Source organism: Oculina patagonica, chromosome 5 (genome assembly GCF_052425735.1).
Source record: "Oculina patagonica isolate OP01 chromosome 5, crgOcupat, whole genome shotgun sequence".
In the NCBI taxonomy this organism is placed as follows: Eukaryota; Metazoa; Cnidaria; class Anthozoa; order Scleractinia; family Oculinidae; genus Oculina; species Oculina patagonica.
This window is the reverse complement of record NC_135762.1, coordinates 8,654,235-8,677,264: the sequence shown is the minus strand read 5'-3', so window position 1 is coordinate 8,677,264 and position 23,030 is coordinate 8,654,235. Positions and strand designations below refer to the sequence as shown.

Genomic DNA, 23,030 nt, shown 5'->3' with positions numbered 1-23,030 from the left:
GATTGCAATATGTCCAGGACTTAATGTCTGTAGCTTTTAAACAGCCTCGGTACCGGTTGCCTGTATATATCATTTTAATTACTGCTTTAATATCTGTATGTCTTGCCATTATATTTCGGCAATTGAAGACCATTGAATAAAAATGTTTACAAATAGTTGATTTATTTGTTCATTTGTTCATTTGAACTGAGTCCAGTGAGATTAAGTAAACATCTGTGCGATTAAATCGAATTTTAGTGGGAAAATATTTCCGTTATGAATTCGAACATTAAGTATATATTCAATTCCTTAACTCCCAGCTTGGCTTCTCAAAGACTGAGCTCTTTTATTAGTCCAGAATGTGGCATTTCTTTGCATTGGGAGATGCTTTTAAGTTCTTTACACTTTGTTTCTGCAACTGCGACCTTTCACATAACATAATATCCAACTCGGATATTTTTCCTGTGCATGGCCTGCGTTTGCCATTTCGAATTCCAGTCCATCACCCTAACGAACAGTTTGCTCCATCTCCGACACTGCGAAACTTGACGCGTGAAAGGTTCCGTTAGCGAACGAACCATCCGGTTGTTTTGCTTCCTGTTCTCGGCTATCTTCTGCTTGCACTTGTGTTCCACGTGTAAGGCGAGTGATCTATGTTAAGTATAGAAAAAATTGTTCAGTTAGGCAGAAGTTACATGTAATAAGGTGGGAGGCGCAGTGGCCTAATGGGTAGCGCGCTCGACTCCGAGTCGAACGGCCCGGGTTCGAGCCCTGGCCGGGGCGCTGCGTTGTGTTCTTGGGCAAGACACTTTACTCTCACAGTGCCTCTCTCCACCCAGGTGTATAAATGGGTACCGGTGATGTACTAGCTAGATCCCATCCAGTAGGGAGTAGCAATACTCCTAGTCGCTTAATGCTAAGGAAACCGGGATAAGCTCCGGCTGTATGGGCCACTTGGCTCGGCCCAGACTTTACCTTTTTACCTTTACATGTGATAAGATTTTATTGGCAGTGATTCAAATCACTTGGTCTCGGGTTCACGGCTTTCACTTTGACCATGCAATAAGTGGTGTTGCTCTCCGTAGACCCGAGCCGTAACACCGCTACTAAGCGTTTGAAATAACCGGGCCTGACTCCTGCTAGCAAGGATTTTTTAACCATGTTATGTTTATTTACAGTGTGTGTTTTAGTACCAGTTTATAAATGCTAAAAAGTCCCATTGAGGAGTGATCATTTAAGAGATTTTTCTATATCATATTTGGGACAGTATTGCTACTTCCAAGGAAGTCAATCGCAGGCTTATCCCCTTTTTCTAAGGTTGCCCTGACAAAAAACAATCCACTGGTACACTTTTGTACATACTTAGATTGAGAGAAACTCTATATATAACGTTTCTTGATGTCGTAAGACGGCATTCTTACTGACCAGAGACACTTGTTTCTCAACTCAACTACATTAAAATCCGAGAAGCAAAATGTAGGACGTAAAGTCTACCATACCTTAGGAAGAAATACCAATCCAAGCACCATGGTCGTACAAACGAATATCAGTGAATTATTGAAGATTCTCTTGGCCAGAAAATTGCTCAGCACAAACTCAGTTGTGATGGAGAGGACCGAGAACAATAAGATGTTATACACGGCCACGCCGATGTTCTTGGAATCGTTAAGTTCCGCGTAATGTACATTTCTTGTTTCCCAGGCCAGGAACACACCAAATAGAAGAAGTATTCCTTTGTAGATCATAATTCCCAGGACCCAGTGATTGTAGTGCTTTGAGACACATTGATGGTTCACGACGTGGATGTTTATGTCTTCGTTGTCAGCTTGTAGCTAAAAATGAAAGAAATAAAACCTAATAAGGGGTACAGTAAAAACCCGCGAGTAAGAACCTAACATTTAAGAACCTGTTAGGCTAAAATTTGCAAATTATATACCATTTTTATAAGAACCTATTTAGCCTCAAATTTAGAAGCAGGTTTTTCTAAAATTGATTTAAAATGTTAACTTTTGGTAAGTAAGTTTGGACAAAGCATTACTGTACATGTAATCTCATGTCATAATTTATTCTAAATGATTAGTGCTTCATTTTTACATAAGCACTTATGTGGTACGCAAATTTTATACAAGGAATAGGCCGAATACCACAGTAAAATCTCTATAACAATATTAAATTTTTTCTTCAGAAATTAAGAACTTATTAAGAACCTAATTAGTCTAAATTTGTGTTAACCCTTTATGTAAGAACCTGTTTAGGTTAACCTGAAAAATAATAGGTTCTTACTCGTGGGTTTTTACTGTAAACCTTAGAGGTAATGTGTCACGGGCTTTAGCCAAATTTAGGCATGGGAAATGACCATCAAATTCGGTCAAACTATAAAAATAACCTCTTAAAACAATGAAAGGACATTTAAGTAACACAGTAAATACAAAAGAGGGTACGGATGGCCAAAAGTGACGGAGATTGAAACGGATTGCGATATAGGTTTTTGGAATGTTGTTGGGCTAAACAGTTTTTCAAAGTTAATCTCGTTTGTTTGTGGCTTTAAATTTGTACGCCCGGAAGACATACTTGGTTGTTATAAAGCTATGGTTTTGGTCATTTAGATCCATTGTAGCAATTCCTTTGCAAACATTAAGTTTAATAGCGCGTATTTGGCAAACTTAATGAAATAAACTTAACTCAGCCGTGACACAGTCCCTTTAAACCAATTGAAACGATTGCAAAAGGAAGCGTTTTTGACAAATTTAAGACTTCAGGACTATAGGAAGCCTCCGCATATCACATCTTTGCTTCCAGAAAATGGATAACCTTATTGATCATACCGGTATTTGGTCCGCAGAATGTCATCTAAGGGGTTGTTTCAACAGCGATTTCTGGTGTTTACAATGGAGTTGAACTTAGTCGGAAGCAACATACATTGTTACGGACACAAATGTTTCCCCGTGTACCCACACGAGCAACTTTTGACGCGGACACAAAATTTATTTCCGAGACTCAAAAATGTTTCTGATTTTTGTCAGAAAGATTTTGTGTCCGCAACAAATGTTTCCCCGTTTGCGCGGCATGGACACAAAACATTTGTTTTGTGTCCCGCTCGTTTGCAAACCCAGGAAACATCATGAGCAACAATATGTCCGCAACAATGTGTCTTCGTTTGCCATCACCTATACTGAAAGTTTTCGATAAGAACATGGAACTTGTTCCATGCACCACGCACGTAAAAACTGCCGACTACTGAAGTCTGCAAAATTGCAGGTTTGTCTCCTTAGTATTTGTGGCTTAGTTAGTTGTATGTTCTTACCTCTTCCCAGAGTTTGATAGTTTCAGACTGCATTGGGTCCACAAGTTGCCAGCTTACCAGCACCACAATATCAAGGAGTAAAACATGAAAAATTTTTAGGAAAAGGTGCGCCGTATTCAGTCCTCCAATCTATAGGAAAGAACAGTGACATTGTACTTGAATCAGTTATTACCACTTTAAAGGGGCTAGTTATAGGTCACGGTATTTTAGGTAATTTTATTTATTTTCATTAAAACAAGGATGATTTTCGAGCATCGTAAATGACACTTTCATACAAATTGAGATAAACGTGAAAAACGTCTGGCTGACGTTTTACAAGTTTACCCGAACCCAATCCGTTTTAAACTTTCGAATTTTGCCCACCCATGCTCCTTTTTGGCCTTTCTGTGTGTCTTTTGAGTCCTTCTACAATTTTAAGCCAAAATTGTGATATTTAAGTTAATTCTATGAACAGTTGGTCAGTGCCGAAATTGCCTTAAATTCCGTGACATAGTCCCTTTAATTTTTGGTCTGATTTGGAAATTATCAAAGGCGTGCCAAATTGCCCCAAGAATCACGTGTCACCGCCATATATTTTTATTTTGACCTGGCTTATAAAGATGGGCAAATTAAGTACTACTGGTGAAATTAACGTTTTTTTGCCCAAGAACACATCACATGAATCCAACTTCGGTTAGCGATCGAATTAAATCTGACGACTCGATCCAAGTACTAGGCACTCCGGTACCCGAATAAACACTGGCTGATTTTAAATTAACAAACAAACAAAAAAACAAACATCAACCAGAAATCATACTTGTCTTTTAAGACGCCTGTTTGTAAAAATCTTGTACACTCGCCACGTCTTTGTCAACATCCCTCCGAACACCAATGTAAAACCGACAACAATGAGATACGCGCGGACCTGAGGTAAAGAGAACAAGGTATATCGGGTGATAACTTTCTGCTCGCACATGAGCTCGCCAGGCGAAGAGCAGTTAATAAACACTAATGATCCAAAAAATACTCCATGTAGCAATAGACCATTTGCATTATGACGTAAAAGCGCAAAGAATTCTGGTAGTTGTAGTTAGGTTCGCGGGAAAACACCATTTCTGGCTTGTGATTGGCTAAGGGCAGCTAAGCGGGAAGGTGGACATCTATGACATTTATTTGAAGAAGAGCTGCTAAAGTTTACGCTCTTGTCGCTTCGAAATTTGCTTATACATTTATATTTCAGTTACCTGTCAAAAATATAGAAAACAGGATGGTAGCTTTGGAATGAAACTTGACTGACAAATGTTGTTCGTGTTCAAGTAAGTTTAATATGTACGTTGTGTGCGGAGTTGACTTGGTGGAATTTCATTCATCGCGGTCGACAACTTCTCTTCGTAAATAATTTTATCCTAAAATCACAGCTTCAAAAAATCGCGCACTGGAAACAGATTGCTTGAAAGGACGAGTCTAGGATGTGATTAAATTTGTGTGAAATCAAGTGAAAGCAAGGCAAGCCATTGACTTTGTTCATCATCTATTTTCAGACGTTTGACAAACGATCGCTTCCATCGATCGCAGGTGAATTAATTCTTGACTGAAAAGCTTAGAAAATTTACCATATATCATGATTACTTGGCGGAACGGTCAGTATAATTTATTTTTACAGCAAGACAGAGAAACGAGTCAAATAATTTTCCTCGTTCAATCGAGCTTCATCGATGAATCATGAATCATCAATCAAAACTTCCCTGTGAAGGTGAATACAGGTTATTTGTTTATTTATCTTAAAACTGTATTTCTTTTTTCGTCAAATTAGAACTGTAGTTGCAATTTTCTTTAACAAAGAAGCTTTCTTGTTTGTTGTACTGAAAATGTCAACTCGTCGATTTGGAGTTGTGGTTTCAATACGAGCGAGGGCCGTGTGAGCAAATATAATTTTATTTACATAATTTTGTTGATGAGCGATCATACTTGTGAGACTTGAAAGGCGAGCCTCAAAGATTTTTACGAGTGCAGACATCATGTATTGTACTCCCCAATGTTTAGAAAGGGTAAAATATTGCGTCTTCGTATACTATTTGAAAATACCTGGCAAGCAAAAGTTTTAGGAATTTAATTAAATAACCGCGCGACCGAGACTCGACTGGAGGAAACACTCGTTGAAACTTCACTACAAACGCAACCCAGCAAATATACAATTTCTTTCATACCTTTTTTTAGCGCAGAATGCACTTTTGTGATGGTTGGTGGGCAGTCGTGTGATAAACCCCTAAACCCCTAAAGCGTTACAGTGTAAACTTTTAATCACCAATTAATTAATTAATATCAATTAATTAATTATTCCTTGTGGAAGGGGTGGGGGTGGGGAGCACCTGACCGTACCCCTAGGTAAAACCTGGAGCACATCTACGTTATTTTCATTTGAAGATCTCAAACGTATATATTTGTTTCAGAAAACCCTTTGCTCTCCTTGTGGTACTACTCAACGTAATTTACACCAAACGCATGCGCAGATTAGTCTACGTTGTTTTCTGGAACTATCATGAACATCGCTTGTATTGCGTGTTTGCGGTAGGCTTCCTGCAGACTTCTTGGCGCCAAGTAAAAACCGCAAATTAATTAAATTAGATTTTGAGACTTTCACAGCGCTTTCGTAATTAGGTATGCAAAAACTTGCACCGGGATTTTCGGCGTGAACACCTGATAACCAGGAAACAAATATCCTAGCTGTACTGTGTTTTAAAAAACCTGTCGAAAAATATGTTTTTTGATTATATTTGTTTCTTTAGTTTTTGAGAATCGTCTTTCGTGCAGTCTAAACCGTAACTTAATTAAATTAAACAAATGTCATCGATGCCGCCGTAAAACAAACAAAAAACAAAAGTTTCATGTTATCGCATTTTCAAGGAAGACAAAAGTATTTTGTTACAAACGAACAAAAAAGTGTCGTGTTACGTTTGCAAAGATTAGCGTAAGGAACACCTGGGAAAGAATACAAGTAGCCTGTGAACAGTTTTTCCGAAAGTAAAATAAAGCAAATAAACACGAACATATGTAAAACATCATACTTTCAATTGTTCCATATTGCATTCTGCACTTACCAAATCATCGAGATTTTTCATTTTAACAGACTTGGTTTTATACTGAGAACTTGCTTTTTACCTTTTAAATGACGCCCCAGGGACGCCTTTTTCGGTGAGAGTAATTTTCTTTACCTCCATCACGATTTTCTTGGGCAAGCAGGCTTGATGACAATTCAAAATTTCCCGCGAACTTAACTACAACTACCAGAAGTCTTTGCGCTTTCACGTCATAATGCAAATGGTCAATTGTTTTGAATAACTATTAAAAATATCATTCACTACATTCTTTATTCACTCCAACATGCAGTTAGCAACCACTTAGTACTGACAGCCTGAACACATGACGTTAGGCAGGAAAGAAACAAATAAAAGACCCCAAAAATTAGCATCAGTGTAATCCATTCTTTTTAAACCAAAAGCATTTCAAACCACGTGTGTTTAAAATCATAGCAGCTCCACGAGTGGCTGGCAGAAACCTGGATGAGGGTGCTTTTTTCTATTTGATGGCAAATGCGAGTAGCAAGTCGACAAGCCACATTCGAGGGCAAGGAGAAGTGACAGAAGTGTTGCAGCTTTCATAAAATTGTAATCCTTTTGGTCCTATAGCGGTGTATCTGTTACTATTGTATTTTGGGGCAAGGGGCATTGTTCCTGTTGTTTGTTTTGTTGTTCTCTTGGAGGGTAGCGAGCCATTCATTTGAGAACTTGCAAAAACAACGACCCGAGCCAAGAGTGATGAATGGGGAGATGGACCGCCTTTCCCGCCAAGCCTCTGTTCTATTAAGCAAATTAAACTTATTGTACTCGTTATATTGACAATATATAAGTTATAACATATAGATTTAGCCAAGCCTAAAAGCGGAGCACCACACTTGTTTTCTGGTTCTTAAAATTTTGCGAAAATGCTGATTGAAAATACTGTTATTGAAGTTATTAAACGGATTCTACTCAAGAAAAATCCATAGCCGAACTAAATCAAGTCCAATCGCAGAAGGTCAAGTTACCTTGTGAGTCCCCTCCCCCTCCCCGAAAGTCTGTAGGCGCGGGCGTGCGCTCACTTGTTAACCAAATTTTTTGGCTTAATGGCTTTAACAAATTTCCTTACCCATGGTGCTCCGCTGGCGCGCTACGCGCGCTGGAACTCCGCTATAAAAATGATGTTGATGATTATCACTACTTACCAGACAAATAGCCTTGCTTCCTCCTGTGTATACAGTTGAATTTCCGAACGTAGCCAATAAAACGTGTGTATAGCACAAGAAACAACCAACTGCAGTAACACTGTTGAAATGCGGTGAGGACATCTTGATCATTCTGGTATATTCAAGGAAAAATAAAAAAGCGTCGGTTAGACTAGCTTTTGTATATTCATTACCAAGTGATGGGCTGCCGGTCGTTTGAAAAGCGAAAGTTTGGCAAACAGGACAGACTGACTGACAGTGGACCGACAGATGGACCGACCAATGGAGAGACCGAGAAGAAGACAGATAAATCTATTACTGAGAATAACTGTGTTAATAACTGTGTTAATCTCGCAGAAATTTGTTGTAAATATTAGGAAGTGAGGTATACGTAGGGTGTTTGGCTTTGGTGTTAGCCTGTCAATGTTGTAGACCGTTAAATTCCTTTGATGATTAACGGTGAAGTGAAACTTATTTGAACGGATAACAGTGACTCGATGTATCAAAAGATGGTTTGATATTGAGCTAAGTTTCATGCATTGTTTAACGCTTGTGACTTTCGTTGTCGTTTCACTGCAAAAAAGTTGCGCCTTTAGTGACGGTTCAACACGCGCGTCGTTTGATCATTTTAAGCTTAGCGTGAGTAATTCCAGTGAGCCATGCTTTCAGGTTAAGTACCTTTAATTTAATAACTTTATTTACGAGGGACTCAGTCGACTGTGCCCTCAACAACAGTCTAAGAGTCGGGAGGTCGAGACCTGTGATTCCTGGTAACATAGCACACTACTGATCTGTTGGGGCTCACTCTCCTCGCGTCCCTCCGTCACGCACGGGCATCTCAGGGTCTTCCACTCCTCCGAGAAAGCTTAAGAACACAACTCCCAAGTAGTTAAATCTTAAGTCCTACGATTGGACCATCACCTACACAAAGACTAGACACTGGAATGGAAATACTAACCTATGTTTTCTGTATAGGATATTCATAACTAGACATCCTAATGAAAACAACATTCCAAAAGAGGACAGAACAACTGTGATGATTGTTTGTTGCCTTGTGGCTCTGTAAATCTCGGTCTTGTTAATTACTTCATCCGCCGGAATTTTCCCGCCTTTAAAAATAAACATAAAAAAAATCATGAATACAACAAAGACATGTTTCGCGAACTTTAATTTTAGCCAGATACAAATCAGTGAAGTCAGAATAGTAAAAATGTTAAAGGTGAATTACTAGAGCCATGGGCAGAGCTAAATTAAAGGTTATCCCGTTTTCCGTGGCATAAAAATTAGGAAACAAGAATTATTTGTACACCCGTTGTGTAGGATGCTAGTGTAACTCCAGCATTACCCTATTTGAAGCATATTGTCACGTTGTCCTAGCAGTTTGCCGATGTACCTGCTCATAACCTGGGTTTGGCTCAGTAATAGTAAATATAAAAGATTTTGATTGCGGATTCATTTTCTGAAAGATTTTCCAGAATGTTGTTTAGAGATCAGCTTATCAGCTTATTAAAGAACCCGCTTCCAAAGATTCCCATAAGCCGGACATCAAGCACGACATTACTAAAGGATCTATAATTTGTACGGTTCAAGGAGGCTCAAAACAGTTTTCAGTATATTCCATCTCTTATAAACTTTGATGGGTCAGTGCTACAAACATTTATCAATAACAGCTACAAAAAAACTTAAATTTTCGAAAATTTAAGGTGACTCTGAAACCGCTCCAGAGAATTTTTTTAACTTTGCAAACAGTTGTATCTTAACATGCTGATCATAATTCAATAAAAAATGGGGGTCACCGGGCTTGTTTTTGAGTTATAAACACTTAAAGCTAAAATTAAGGGTGTTTTTTTAAACAGGTTATACCGTTGCTAAAATAAACACAATTTTTTAATCAATGATTGGGCATTTGTTTGATACCATTTTTGTAGTGCCTACTGATAAATGTTTGTAGCACTGATTCATCAAAGTCTGAGAGTTGGAAATTGTTGTGACCCTCCTTAAATCATCCTTGCAATGGGAGATCCTGGGATAGCTAGTCGGGGCAATTACATTTCGTTCTAAAATCCCGTCGTCCCGAATCTGTAGCTTTCCCGATTAGCTGCCCCTGGGTCTCTCCGAGGATGTGTTTGAATACGATACCTTCCCACAGGAAAAGTGATTCATTTAGTACACTTGACGACGTATTGCACAGTCCAACCACTTGCCTCGTATCGCCTAAAAATTGAGTCAGACAAACAGATAAAGTAGCTTTAGTTTCTTTGTTATTTCCCAGAGGCAAGTAAAGGAATACGTTTGTGAGCCAGTAAAAAACGACAATGAAAAAGAGCGCACCTTGCTGCTGTAATATTTCTATGGTAGTTTCTCGATCCCCGCGTTGGTCGAACTTCACAGTACCCTGTAAGAGACAGAAAAATAATTGTATGTTCTTAAATGATGCGGCAAAAATATTAACCTAACTAAAAACCACGGGTTTTCAAATAGCCAGCACTTGCCATTGTCAATCTCGTACCCAGGCCTCGCGAGCTCTGAACATCCTCGAACCCAGAGTTCGTCGTTCGTCGTTTCTTGATCACTTGTATGTAGAACAAGAGTTCTGGTTGTCTACTCTTGCTGTTTTTATGGCTGTTCGACATAGTGTTACGTAATTACAGCTAGAACGCCATGTTGTGTTGCAAGTGCCATGTGTTCGCTTTAATTTGATTGGCTAATGACTTCGACAAAGTATCTGGGCTAGGGGTACGAAACATTATCATGACAGCGCTGAAAACAAGGCAGGCCAACAGGGAAAATTGCGCAGCATGTTTATAAGTTGAAATTATTGCTAGTACCGTATTTTCTCGATAAAACACCAGGTACCGAATAAACGCCTGGTCTGAAAGGTGGAGTTGAAAATAGGCTCCTCAGGTATTCATTTGAGGTGCAATAAGCTGTTGGTATATTAGCCAGATACATGCTTTCTTTAAAAGAAAATGAATAAAAACCCTTGCTTGATGAACATCGGGCTTAATAAACTGCAAGTGTCAAAGAAACGCCGGGTCCAGTAGGCTAAGTTTGAAATAAACTACGGCGGCGTTTAATTGAGAAAATGCGGTTATTATATAAGATAGTTAGATTTAAGTACATTAAACTGCCCTAGTAATGATAAAGGTACTGACCGACATGCCAGTGAAAGTCAAATTCCGCAGCACTCGTCTGAAAAGATCAGCGGTTTCCTCGTCACCGTACGTAATGTTTGAGAAACTCTTGTTGCGAGCTTTGAGGACTGGGCCAGACTTTTGCAAAGTGAGAGCGATGCTCCATATTGCGTCATACGCAAAAGATGAAAATGGGTTAATGGGGAAATTCATTCTCTTGGATTCCATCATCAGCTCGTTGTTTAGTTCAACAGCAGTCTGAAAACATAAAGATCCCTCAGTGGGTAATGTGATACTGACTACAAACATAAAATGAATATATGAAATTCATGTATATGAATTTCATATATTCATTTCATATTCATATTCATTTCATATCATATCTTCTCCATCCATGGGTATATTACGAACACACAAGTGACCAGCTCCCAGTTGGCTTTGATAGCTCACTTGGTTAGAGCACTGCACTAGTATCGCAGAGGTCATGGGTTCGATTCCCGTTCAAGCCTGAATTTTTTTCAGGCTTGCTTTTCTCAACTGCTTAAGTTGAGTACATTACTGCGATGACCTTTCATTTGGTTAAAATGACTAAAAACACTTAGTATATACTAAAACAGGTGATAGCGTTGTTGGCGCTCGATCTCTGATTGGCTACTCAAAACTCCGGATATCCTTTGCTATTTACCTCCAAGCAACTCGCGCGCCAATTCAAACTGTAATCGTTGGCAGGAATAAATAAGTTTTAAAAGAATTACCTTTTTTGGTTATTTTATCTCACTGGTTGAATATGCGCTGAGCATAAAAGCAAACTAATATCATGACTCCAAGAAGAAATGAACGTAGCTTTAAATGAGAGGGCAACTTTCCACTGAGAATAAATACAGAAGGGATGAGGAGACAAAACATTAATGTTTTTAGTATATGCAACAAATCCTATCGTTGCTTTAGTGTCGAATATAACAGATGAGCGTTTACATCAGTACGACATCTTTCCTTCTTGTTTTTGTTGTCACGAATGATGTGATATCAATTTTGGACGAAGCAATTACTAACCTTCCCAGCAATTGTAGGGGTCCTTGAGTCTCCGAGCGGTATAGGTCTGGTAGCAAGGTAGTTGCCAGCCGCTAACTTTATATCATGTTTGGTGCATGAAGTGTCGCCACCTTTCTCCCACCATTTCTCGCTATACCATCCAGGAAGCACCCACACGTACTTTCTGCCATAGATACCTTGAATGAATGCCTGAGAAGACAGGTAATATCAACATTATTGCAGGGTTTATTCAACGACTGCTATATTTTTTATCCCCATTCAGACCCATTGACCTAGTTTTGGTGGCTTTCTGGCGTCTTAAAAAATTAGCGCTGAAGACAACCAATATGGCCGACCCAAGATGGTGGCTATTAAATATTCGCAAATCATGACGTTATAAGATGTATTATTCTCTATTTACCTGACATGCAATTTTTCGGAATTGGTCTTCATACATCAGGCCGATGACTATTCTGACATCTTTGTTCTGCAAGAAACGAAGACTCCTTCAATCCACTAGACACACTTACTCCAAATCGCTGTTTTTCTTTGTTTCAATATAGTTATTCAATAGTTTGCGTACAAAAAAAGTTAATATAAAATCGCGCTTAAAGACTCTCTTTGCCCGTGTGTGTCAACGAGTGAAGTGCAATGAGTCCATGAGGGCTTGGAACGCTCCACGATCAGCCGCCATTTTGATTTTTAAAGCCCGGGCCAAACAAGGATGAGAGTTGATGAGAGTTCAAACTCTTACTCTCGTTTGGCATGGAACTCTCATCCACTCTCATCGACTCTCGTGCACTCTCATCAACTTTGAACGGGCTCAATTTTTCATGAGAGTCGATGAGAGTTTGACAGACTCTCGTTCTCGGTTGCCCCGAGTTGATGATAGTCGATGAGATTGACAAAAACTTTCATGAGAGTCAACTCTCATCAACTCTTCATCCTCGTTTGGCCCGAGCTTAAGCCTGCGTGTGCCCTTCGTTTCCAGCGGTCACCTGTGAATCAAACGGGCGACTTGGAGCAAGTCTATCAATGTCTCTTGTAAATAAGACCAGCTAGCAATACATGCAGCAAATCACAATGTTGATATTGATGATTGGCAAAAATGACCCAATTTAATACGGGATTTATAGATGTAACTTTATCCTTGGCAATCCTGTTGCTGCAGACTGAGCAAAAATGTCAGGTTTATGTTAACCAACCAGTTGTATTATTTTTAGCTAACATTTTTAAAAACTTTACATACCTTAATATTCCTAACTGCATGCGAGTGCTCTTCATCAAAACTCTCCATGAACACTATCGTGATTTTATTTCTTGTCAACGAGGCGACCAGGTCCTCTTTAGTCTGACAGAATCGAAAAAAAAAGATAAAAAGCCATAAATCAGACATGCGGTACAAAGGCCAGAATTGTATCCAATTTCTTTACTGTTGGTGCAATAATTGTCGGGTTGCTAAAACAAGACAACCATTTATGCTCATGTTCGGAAAAGGCACTCATCGTGGAAGCAAGTTTAGCATACAAGATGAGAATCAAGGTTATATTTTGATGACACTAAAAACCTAATTATGTTATGAGGTTTTCTGGAGGCCGCGTAGCCGAGTGGTACGGTTTAATTAGCCGAGCGCTGATCCAGTCACTCAGGTGTCCCTTGCAGTTTGGTATTCCTGCCTCCTGCCAGTTGGGACTGGAATTCTTAACTATGTTATGTTTGAATAAATTCATCCCCCCTCCTCTTTCTTTCTCCTCTGTTTGAGTGGAATGCCTATAAATAAACTTTAATACATGTATAGCCCTAATGATAAGGTTACCCGCAACATTAAATTCGCCCGCAGGCACCAATTTAATTACCCGGGTAAAGACAGGCCCTGTACGATTGATTAGGATACGATCGCGATGGACTAGCCTCCTATCTAAAAGAACTAGTAATACGGCTTATTAATAGTACTTGTCGCTTTATACTACCAAAACTGGATAAGCTGGATAAGCTCCGGCCTATTGGGTTCGAGCGAAGTGATGGGTCACTAGGCTCGAACGCAGTCCTGGACAACCCAAAAAAATCTCCCCTGCCACAACTGTTGGAGATCTGAACAGACCAGCAAAATAAAATCACCTTTGTGAAAATGTGGTCCTGTTGTACGATAATCGCGACTCGGTTCCATTTGAACTCGTTAAGTAAGTTCACTATAGCATAGTTATTTATAGTCTCGGAAGGACTGGTACGGGAAAATAACGGGAACCGAGAGTCTTCGGAGAGCAAAGGCGACGTGTTACTGAAGCCAACCTGAAGAAAAAGAAATATTTTAGACAATTAAGCAACATAAATCTTTGTCACTAAAATTAAATAATTTGCTGGGATTTGTTCTTCGAACTCCAGCTATAATTATGAATCAAGTTAACCCTTTCATTTGCGAATCCTTCCCCCCCCCCCCCAAAAAAAAAGCGTTTTAGGAATCGTTTGCCGTAAGTGAATTTTTGGTGCTATGATCTTGAATTTACCTAAACTTTGTCAGAAAAGCACTTTTTCACACTGCAGCAACATTTTGGTAAAGATTTCATGTAAAAATGTATAATATTTCACATTGGTGCATGCGCATAAGCCAATTTTTTTTTTGCTGAACCGTTCCAATTTTTTTTTTCTTGCTCCTTTTCCATCCGTTTTTTTTCGGCTTTCTTATTCTCATTATTCTCATTATTTTCTACTCTTCTTCGTATCCTTTCTTCTGGCCTAAAACGTTTTGACGTAATCATTAGAAAACCCTGAAAAGGGGACCTTGATCAATTACAGGTGTATTGGCCTGTTTAAGGAACGATTTTTCACCAAAAACGGATCGTGTTTTTCTTTGATTAGCTCTGTCAGAATGCAACCGATGTTTAGAATGAACAGCCTTGTAGAAAGGTCATTCCTCGTCCTATCAGCTGCTTGTCACAAAAATCCACTGACGTGCTTATTGATGACGTCACAAGTGGTTCAATGACCGCGCCTCAAAATAGCGCCTGAATGCGCGTTTGCAGATGAAAGGGTTAAAAATAACACCATTCGTAGCCCATATGTATAGAAGGGCCGGGAATGGCGTCTTTTGGAGCCATATTCCGTTTGATCAGCACCAAGAATCACGACCTCTGGGCTGCCTTGATTTTCTTTGGAATCTAATTGGCTGTTAAAACAACGGAAAGAGACAAGGGGGCAGGGAGAGCACCAATACAGTAACAAGGCTGTGACAATACTCTGCAGCAGTTGTCGGAACATGAAACATTACGATTTCTCGTACCCTTGATGTTTCAAATCTCATACTCAAACCAAAAGTCGTTTCCTTTGGATTTGCTGCACTAAATCAAACATGGTATTTCATCAACGATTTCTCGAATCTGATTTTTCGCTTGGGGGTTCGAGAAATCAGAATCTTGCATTGAAATTATACATTACAAAAGGAATGAAAACTCATAAATGTATGATATTCTTGGGAAGTTCTAGTAATCCAAGGAAAACGATATTCTTTTTTACGGTCAGAAGCAGTTCTTGCAAGGTCTTATTCATGAATGCTTCGTTACCCTTCGAGTGAACATGCACTCGAACAAACAACAGGAACAATGCCACTAGCCTAAAAAATAGCAACTACTTCACTAGAGGACCAGTAGAATAACAAGCTTACGAGAGCTGTTACGCCACTTTTTTTTACCTGCACCGCTCCCCAAAATGGTGCCGCCTCCGCGATTGGCTCTGCAGCTGGAGAGCAGCCTGGCGCCGTGAACATGATCTTCTTTGGTGGCCTGGACACCAAATCCAGCATTGCTCTAATGGCAGCACCACTGTCACACTAACAAAAGGTTGAAAAAATGCCTGATGTTAATTTCTAACCTAGTAACCTGAGTATCAGGACATACTATGAAGCAATGTAAATGGGATGGTGGGGAATGAACGATGGAGTAGTAAAAGCCATGTAAGAGTCTTCAGAAACTGTAGAGACGTTGGGTAAAGTACTAATATATGTGTTAGTCTAGCTACTTCTTTCGATATCTTAATAATTAATTAATGGAATTAATTATACTTGAAGAAACATTAAGCATAGTTGAGAATTCTTTCTTTAGGTTTCCTCCGTTTTGACGACTTTTCTGTTTTAATCCTTTTAGCGTTATGGTCAAGATAAAAATACTCCATAAAGGTATCAATACAGTTCTTACAGTACTAGTTAGGAAAAAACGATTATTTCAATTATCAAATGAATACAATTTCCTAATGATGATCAAATGGTCAATTCTCATAACCCTTGCGATGGACAATGTATCGATAATACAACGAGAAATTTGTTGTTGGATCGCTCTTGCAGGGTCGTAACCAGGTATATGGGATCAGGGATTACAGCCTCGGGATCGAGAGCATGGACCCGGGATCCCGGGTCACAAGTCATGGCATGTCATGGGATCCGGATCGGCCAATCAGATGGGATCAGAATGCAATCAGGGATCAAATTTTGCCACATTTTGGGGACCAGGAATCAATTAAAATTTTGAGCTAAAATTTGGGATCAGCGATGAAACAATAAACCTGGTTACGACCCTGCTCTTGGGACTAAAGAGGTCCGATGATTACCTTAGAATCTCTCCAGTCCTCGTGTAGCGTGTACCCGGGTAGAATGGTCTGGTTTCTGTTCACGTGATCCAAAGCCATCTGAACTGCTGGCATGACTCCCTTTGAGCTCCAACCTTTGGAGGAGACGTTAACACCGTAGAAAGTTCCAATGTACAAGTTCTCTGTACCTGAGGCCCACTTGCTCATCATCAAATTGGAAAGCAGCAACCACAGAGGAAGTTGTAGCATTGCCTTTATCCTGTCAGCTTGGCTTTCAATGATTCCAACTGAGTTCAGGTGTGTCCACTTAGCTAGGCCTTGAAGCAATAATTAATAACCCTACTACATTAAAGGGGGATATCTGAATTCTCCTAACGTTGAATGCTCATTGTTGCATAGACAACGAAAATGGCCATAAAGAAGAATTTTACGCAAAATATGAAAAAAAAAAACACGTTTTAAAAACGCCTAACGACTATAAAATGACAAATCGTCCTAGACGCGTAATGGGTCTAACAAATTCAGAACGCAGATCAACACATGAAACAGGTGAACCTAAATGAGCTTTGAAACCACTCAACGGCGTCAAACAAAAGGTTTAACGAGCAGTAAAATCATCCCTGCACGTGCATTGTACATTTTGGTACATTTCTTACCTAAACATCTCTTAGCAGACACCACCAACAACATCAAATCACCAAATTCTGAGTATTTTGGAAACCGAAAGCCACGTCCACGATAAATTTTTCATGTTACTAATGGACATTTGGAAATGAATGCTTCTTTTACAAATTCAGCTGGAGGAGTGTTCTGACATTGATAGACACAATAAAGACAGATTAAGATAATTAGACGATTTTTAAGTAAACTATGAATGCAGTTTTGATCGACGTTGTGCCATCAAGGATGCAAAAGCTCCATAATTATATGGTCTCTTTCACACAAAAACTTAAGTTGTTAATGGATAAGCTATATGATAACGAGTCTTTTAATTTATCTTGATATGCTTGTTAATAATGTTCGTCTGATCATGAGACATATTCTACGCCATCCAAGTTAAATACGGGCAAAGTTGTTAACGGCGACACGACAAGCAATTTGCCGAAGGCAAGAAAAAGAAAACTCGCAACACGATGGAACAACTATTTGAATTTCACAGTAGGGGAGTTTTCCATAACAATACTTTCCAATGTAGCACTCGTTCCAAAGTGCAAAATTTGATGGTTAAAAAACATCCGCATGATCTGCAGTCAAAATAATTAATTAATTCATACCCCACTAGTAGAGTTGTTATAAAAACTGTACTTTTTGTCTGTTTTGAAAACGAGCAATTTCGCTTTGTTTCGACGGGAAGGTTCTGGAAAGCTTTTCGAAACCACGCACTTCCCCAAACGAACCATCATCGGTTTAATCTGTTGGCATTGCAAAACTCTAGATCTAATCGTAAAAATAAAAAAAAAAAATTTTATGAATATACGGACTTCACCGGACACTAAATTTTGGCATAAGGCAGGTATTAAATTCGACGCATGAGTTTATACCGTTATATTTAACTTAAATTCTATGCAGGGAATCTTACTGATTTCGCGTTCAGCTGGCGTTTCGTTTATCTATATTATTATATTTATTAGCGTTTCACTGAACGTTTTCTTCTATGCAGGATTAAGATCATGTATTTTTGTGTTTATATGCCATTTTGTTCCCGACGTATTTCTTTTTTACCATACATGAAGAGACAGCTGCAGTTGAGGCCGTGATGACATTGTGTGAGAGTGGAGCATCTTCAACATGGCAAGTTAAAAATACTGATTTATACTTCTTGCATATCAGTCCCCGCTTTGCTATGGCAGTGTTATAGCTTTTATTATTAAGCCTATATATTTAACTTATCTAAATGATTTGCAAATCCCGAGTTGGTTGCTGAACTTACGCCGCTTTTGTGAAACGTCGCCCAAGAAGAATAAAAGTGGTATCTTCGAATCGTTTGTTTTTCGTTTTCCTTTACGGTTGTGGTCAAATTTTCGTTTTTTTCTTCCTTTTTTAATATCAATAAACAACTTCGAAAAGCTAATGTGGGAAAAATTCAAGAACATAAATTGCTGTTTGAATATTTATCGGCAGTTAATAAAGAACTGTTGTTCCATTCCTGCTATTTGTTTGTTTTAAGCAAGCCGCAAAAGTTTGCTTCTTGTCGTAAAGTCTTCCCTTTCTAGTCAAAACTCGTCTTATTGGAAGTCGCACATAACGTTACCTGGGAGATGGTTAGAAAATCCTGATCTCGTCTTGCTCGGCCAGGTGACGCACGTAGCTACCAACAGAAACAAAAAGTGAGGATAAGCGAAATTTAAACACCTTGCCCACGCAGCTGCTACTAATAATTAGCACTGACTCATAATACTGTTTGACCTATAGAGCATGGCGACTGTTATCCTGGCCTAATTTTACTTTACTTTTATATTGGCACAGCTCAACAATGTCTCGGTTATCATCAAAAGAAGAATTCACTTTTCAACGCTTGAGCTCATGTTGATTTTTAATTTGAAACCAAACATAACTCTAACTGAGCCCGAAGGTCATTACGGCGAAACATTGTTCTGGTGGTATCACCTCGGCAGAGGCATTCGACGTGGAAATTTTACTAAAAAGTCAGTTAAAGGTTACCCAAAAGTGTCAAAACTGCTAGCATTCTCGATTTTAAGAAGGAACAATACAGCACTAGGGCTTCATCAACAGAAGTCGAGACAATATAATAACCACTCAGCTTTTAATAAAAGCGTTATATGCAATGCACGTGAAAGTACTGCACGATAGTTTTCATAGTGAATGGTCACACACAAGGTTTATCCCATACGGAAAGCATGATTGTAATATTGACTAGAGCATGGTAACGTTCAACATGTTATTCAAATAGCCAGAATTCAACGCTTCTCCCAATCGCGTTGCCAAAATCTCCATATATTTTCCCCTCTCCTTGAATTTTGATAGAATATGCTATAAACATTTCAAGTAATTATAAAATACCTCACCTTATTTCGTTTTTGGGCTTCTCGTTGAAAATATATGTCTTCTAAGGAAACCATGATTTAAAAATGAGCCCAAAAATAAACCTTTTTTGGTATATTGATTAACAAGTGTTGATACAACTGCCTTCATCTTCAATCGAAAATGACACATGGTTGTTCACGATTTCTCCTGTTAGCAGACAACGTTATCGAAGCTCTTTTTTATGCAACGGCCGGGTAACAACGGTGGAAAGTTACAAAAATATTCAGACCATTTTTTTCCATCTCAAAGTATTTTAATTAACTTCTATTTCGAAAAATCAGAAAATTAAGACAATATTTTGAACAAATTAACGAGCAATTCCTACAAGAGTGACAGTTTTTTTCTCCTTCTTGGAGGTTTTGCCGAAAACTACAAAAAATCATCGAGAGGGGTAGAAATGAAACCAACTATTTTTTGTACATTTTCTTAGAGCTATATGATTGGCAATTAGTATTAAACACGACAGTTGCCATTTTAGGTAGAAGTGGCCACGTGGTTTGTGAATATAATGCTGTCATGAAAAGCCGTTATTCACACCCAAATTTGGAAAAGTCGCTGTAAAATTATTGCAGAACGATTATAACCTGAAATTTGTTCAGGTGTCATTTTAGTGGGAAGTGTTCACGTGATCGTGAATTTAAATTTTGTCATCAAAAGCCGTTATACACACCTACATTTGGACAGTTCCAAATAATATGCACATAAGTTAAGTGGCCGTTATTTCAAGGAGAGCCACAATTCATTATATAATGTTTCAACTCATTATATCGAGAAAAATATATTACTTGAGCCGGCAACATTTGAGTCAGATTGATGACTCCAGTTTTTTCTTATTTTCTGAGTGGTTTTCTGATGGACACTCTTAATTTTTGCCTGGATCATTACGGAATGAAGATCCTTTTACATAAAAGGTATACGTAAATAAACAGATTTCTTTTAAGCTGAAAGTTAAATGCAAAAAAAATGTTTTACAGATCATAGAACGAAGCCGGAGACTGCGGAATATAAATTAAAATTGCAGGTTGCGGTTTTGCCGAGCAATGTCATAAAATAAATTAAACATGGTGTACCAAATTACTGATATTTACCCAAGTTTTATTGTGATTATATTTCGTACCCAGTAGTTAAAGATAAAGGACAATGGTTAAGGTCTAATGAAAAATTTTTGCCGTGTAAAATAATCTAAATCTTGGTTTTCTCTTAAATTGCATACTAAAGACCTTCACTATTAAAAGAAAACGAGTATTTGCGCGCCGGTCAATACACGGAGCCTTAGGCAATCCCGACATGATTTAGAATATTACATGTAAATCCACCATTTCCGTTAACGCTTGTTATCGCTCCAGTTTCTCTTAATTTTCTATAAAAAAGGTATATGCGATGCACTTTTCACCGGAATTAGTTTATGACCGCGAAAGAGAGAGTAAAATTTTATGATTTCGTTTTCTAGTTTAACTTCATTTTCAACTGCAAGTCAAACATGTTTTATCTGAAAAAACAAACATGTTTTATTAAGATGTTTTGAAAAAAATGCGTAAAGCCGCCTTAACGAAATTATAGCGATAAGTTTCTGACTTGTAAAAACGGTTCGGAAAAAAGGTATAAAAATAATTTTGATGGCAGTTGACTTTGGGGGAAATAAAAACGGAAAAGAATGCTTTAAGCCACAGATAATCTCAAAGAGCCATAATTTGACGGCAAAATGGCACTCGCTCTTGAATAAGTCAATTTTTGTGGTTTGATGGTGCAAGGGAGTAACCATCGACTTTTTTTTTCGCAAGTCTTTAAAACAACAAATGCATCGTCAAACTTACCGTTTTTGCCAGCTCTGTTTTGCGCCGAAATATGGACAACAAATCGATACGACGCCCTCCCTTGAAGTCTATTCCACTTCAATGCAGAATATTTAATTATCCAACTGGTTTGTTCCTCTCCAAGACAGAAAATGTCGCTTCGAATAACTCAATTTGCTTGTTATGCAAAGAGAACTTGCACTTTAACCTGAAGGCATACAATTTTTCACAATATAGCGAGAAACGTATTGACCAGCGATATATTTCAACGCCTGATACTAAAATAGAATTAATAAATCCCACAATGTGGTCTTCTTCAAATAAATGAAATTGGATTGTTGCCCGTCACATTTTTGACACATGTACAACGGCAATTTCTTTGAAGTTGCTTTTCGCTTCATCTTAATTTGGCGGCCGATGTAAAACCCACTGAGGCCAATAATTAAATTGCTATAACATTTCCCCCTGACCGTTATCTTTAGTCAAAAACACCTGGTAGCCAAGAGAAACGTAAAATATATACTGTTGTAAGTAGAAATATTGACTTTATAGCCAGGCTTTTCCGTGCCCATAACGGAAAAATATCTTGTCAGTTTCAGTTCTATGCGCGCGCAATGTATTCATTTTGTGTGAGCAGTTTGACAGGTACGTCAGTTTCACTTGCCGACAAGTTCTAATCGAGACTCTCTGGTGTCAGTTTTACTAAGATATTTAATGTTTTCTTTAAGTTCTGAGCTTGGCAAACAAAACGATGTCCCAATAAATTAACCGAACAGTGTTGGGAAGCGCTGTAGTAAATGTAATGAACTTTTAACCAATAATCGAAGCGAATTTTCAGATTGCAAAGTACGAACAAAAGCATACACTCAGAGGCTAAAGAAAACAACATACATTTATTAACAACATCAAACTTTTAATTACTCCAACAATATGCTCATAATGTACAGCATTTACATGACAAAAACTTAGCTAGCAGGCAAGTAATTGAAGAATATGGGAAATGTTCCAAACGAAATCTTTTAAGATTACTTCTCTCAAAAAGGAATAAAAAAAATTTCTGAAACCTCTATTTATGAAAAAAAAAATGTTTTGCTTAATTCCTGCCGTGTTTTTATATTTTGACAACCAATTTTGGGACTTTTAAGTTAAGCACTTTCAGCTGCGGTATATTCACTTATAAATGTTAGCATTGTTTACAACTACCTTATTTTACTGGCTGAAATTCTCACAACTCGAGCTCATTTTTTTGGAGTTGCAGTCGATCAAAAAAAAAAAGTTTGCATAATCGTGAACCTTGAATTTGTTTTTAATTTGTTCCAGAAAAAAGGTGACATTATTTTCTTGAATTACATTTAATGTAAAGAAATTAAATCATGTGAGATTTGACATTCAATTTCCTCTTCGATTGCACTTGTATTTTGAAATCAACAACCCCTGACTAAACTCAGAAACATTGCTGCGGAAACCGTCAAGTGTTTTCAAGTTAAGCAAGGTAGGAAATATGTTTTACAATCAGCTTAATTTTCGAAAACAAGAAGACGTTTCTGAAGTATTTCAAAACAGTTTCTATTTTTTCTTCCCTGGCGCAATGTCATCTCCAAAGAGGAAACACATGTTTCATTCTTTCATGGCGAGACTGGAAATATTTTAACAATTAATCTTTGTCTGTATACAACGTTTCTTCGAAAATAATGACAGTTCACTCTGACAACTAGCTTCCAGTAGGCTAAAGAGGGTAAACAATAAATAAACGAAGAAAAAAATCGCTTCAAGCTGTGCATATTAAAAAAGGAAAGATAGTGACGCCCTTGTTTAGAATTACACTGAAATTTAAGATTTGGCTACTTTGCGATAATCGCCGCGTGCACATTGGACAGACTATCCTCATTCAGTTTTCTTTTAATCATTATTCCTTATCTTCCGCGGAG

The 23,030-nt window shown here is 38.3% G+C and overlaps 1 protein-coding gene across 5 annotated transcripts; it reads right to left on the bottom strand.

The window, feature by feature from the left end:
* Window positions 1-63: 63 nt before the first annotated feature.
* Window positions 64-21,606, bottom strand: LOC144655297 (gamma-aminobutyric acid type B receptor subunit 2-like). Of its 5 annotated transcripts, none has more exons than XM_078515511.1 (17): window positions 21,124-21,606; window positions 16,921-18,572; window positions 16,286-16,570; window positions 15,375-15,512; window positions 13,808-13,978; window positions 12,939-13,040; window positions 12,111-12,176; window positions 11,711-11,899; window positions 10,679-10,915; window positions 9,855-9,918; window positions 9,663-9,737; window positions 8,482-8,632; window positions 7,524-7,656; window positions 4,080-4,187; window positions 3,284-3,412; window positions 1,479-1,811; window positions 64-630 (listed from the first exon to the last, which is right to left on the bottom strand). In XM_078515511.1, exons 3-17 carry the CDS (start codon window positions 16,511-16,513, stop codon window positions 487-489), a joined length of 2,268 nt encoding a protein of 755 aa, XP_078371637.1. In that variant the 5' UTR covers window positions 16,514-16,570; window positions 16,921-18,572; window positions 21,124-21,606; the 3' UTR covers window positions 64-486. The 5 variants fall into 5 exon arrangements, with proteins under 5 accessions (XP_078371637.1, XP_078371638.1, XP_078371641.1 ...); XM_078515512.1 differs by having other exon boundaries at window positions 18,516-18,572; XM_078515515.1 differs by having other exon boundaries at window positions 16,286-16,581; window positions 18,516-18,572; window positions 21,124-21,255.
* Between the last annotated feature and the right edge of the window lie 1,424 nt (window positions 21,607-23,030).

What these genes read in the sequence shown, in the direction of transcription:
- LOC144655297 (XM_078515511.1), bottom strand. Translation starts at nt 16,513, where the DNA reads ATGCTACAACTTCCTCTGTGGTTGCTGCTTTCCAATTTGATGATGAGC. An exon ending in CCCCTACAATTGCTGGGAAG is followed by an intron (nt 10,916 to 11,710) that starts GTTAGTAATTGC and finishes TTATGTTTTCAG; the next exon opens with ACTGCTGTTGAACTAAACAA. An exon ending in ATCCTATACAGAAAACATAG is followed by an intron (nt 7,657 to 8,481) that starts GTTAGTATTTCC and finishes TGAATATACCAG; the next exon opens with AATGATCAAGATGTCCTCAC.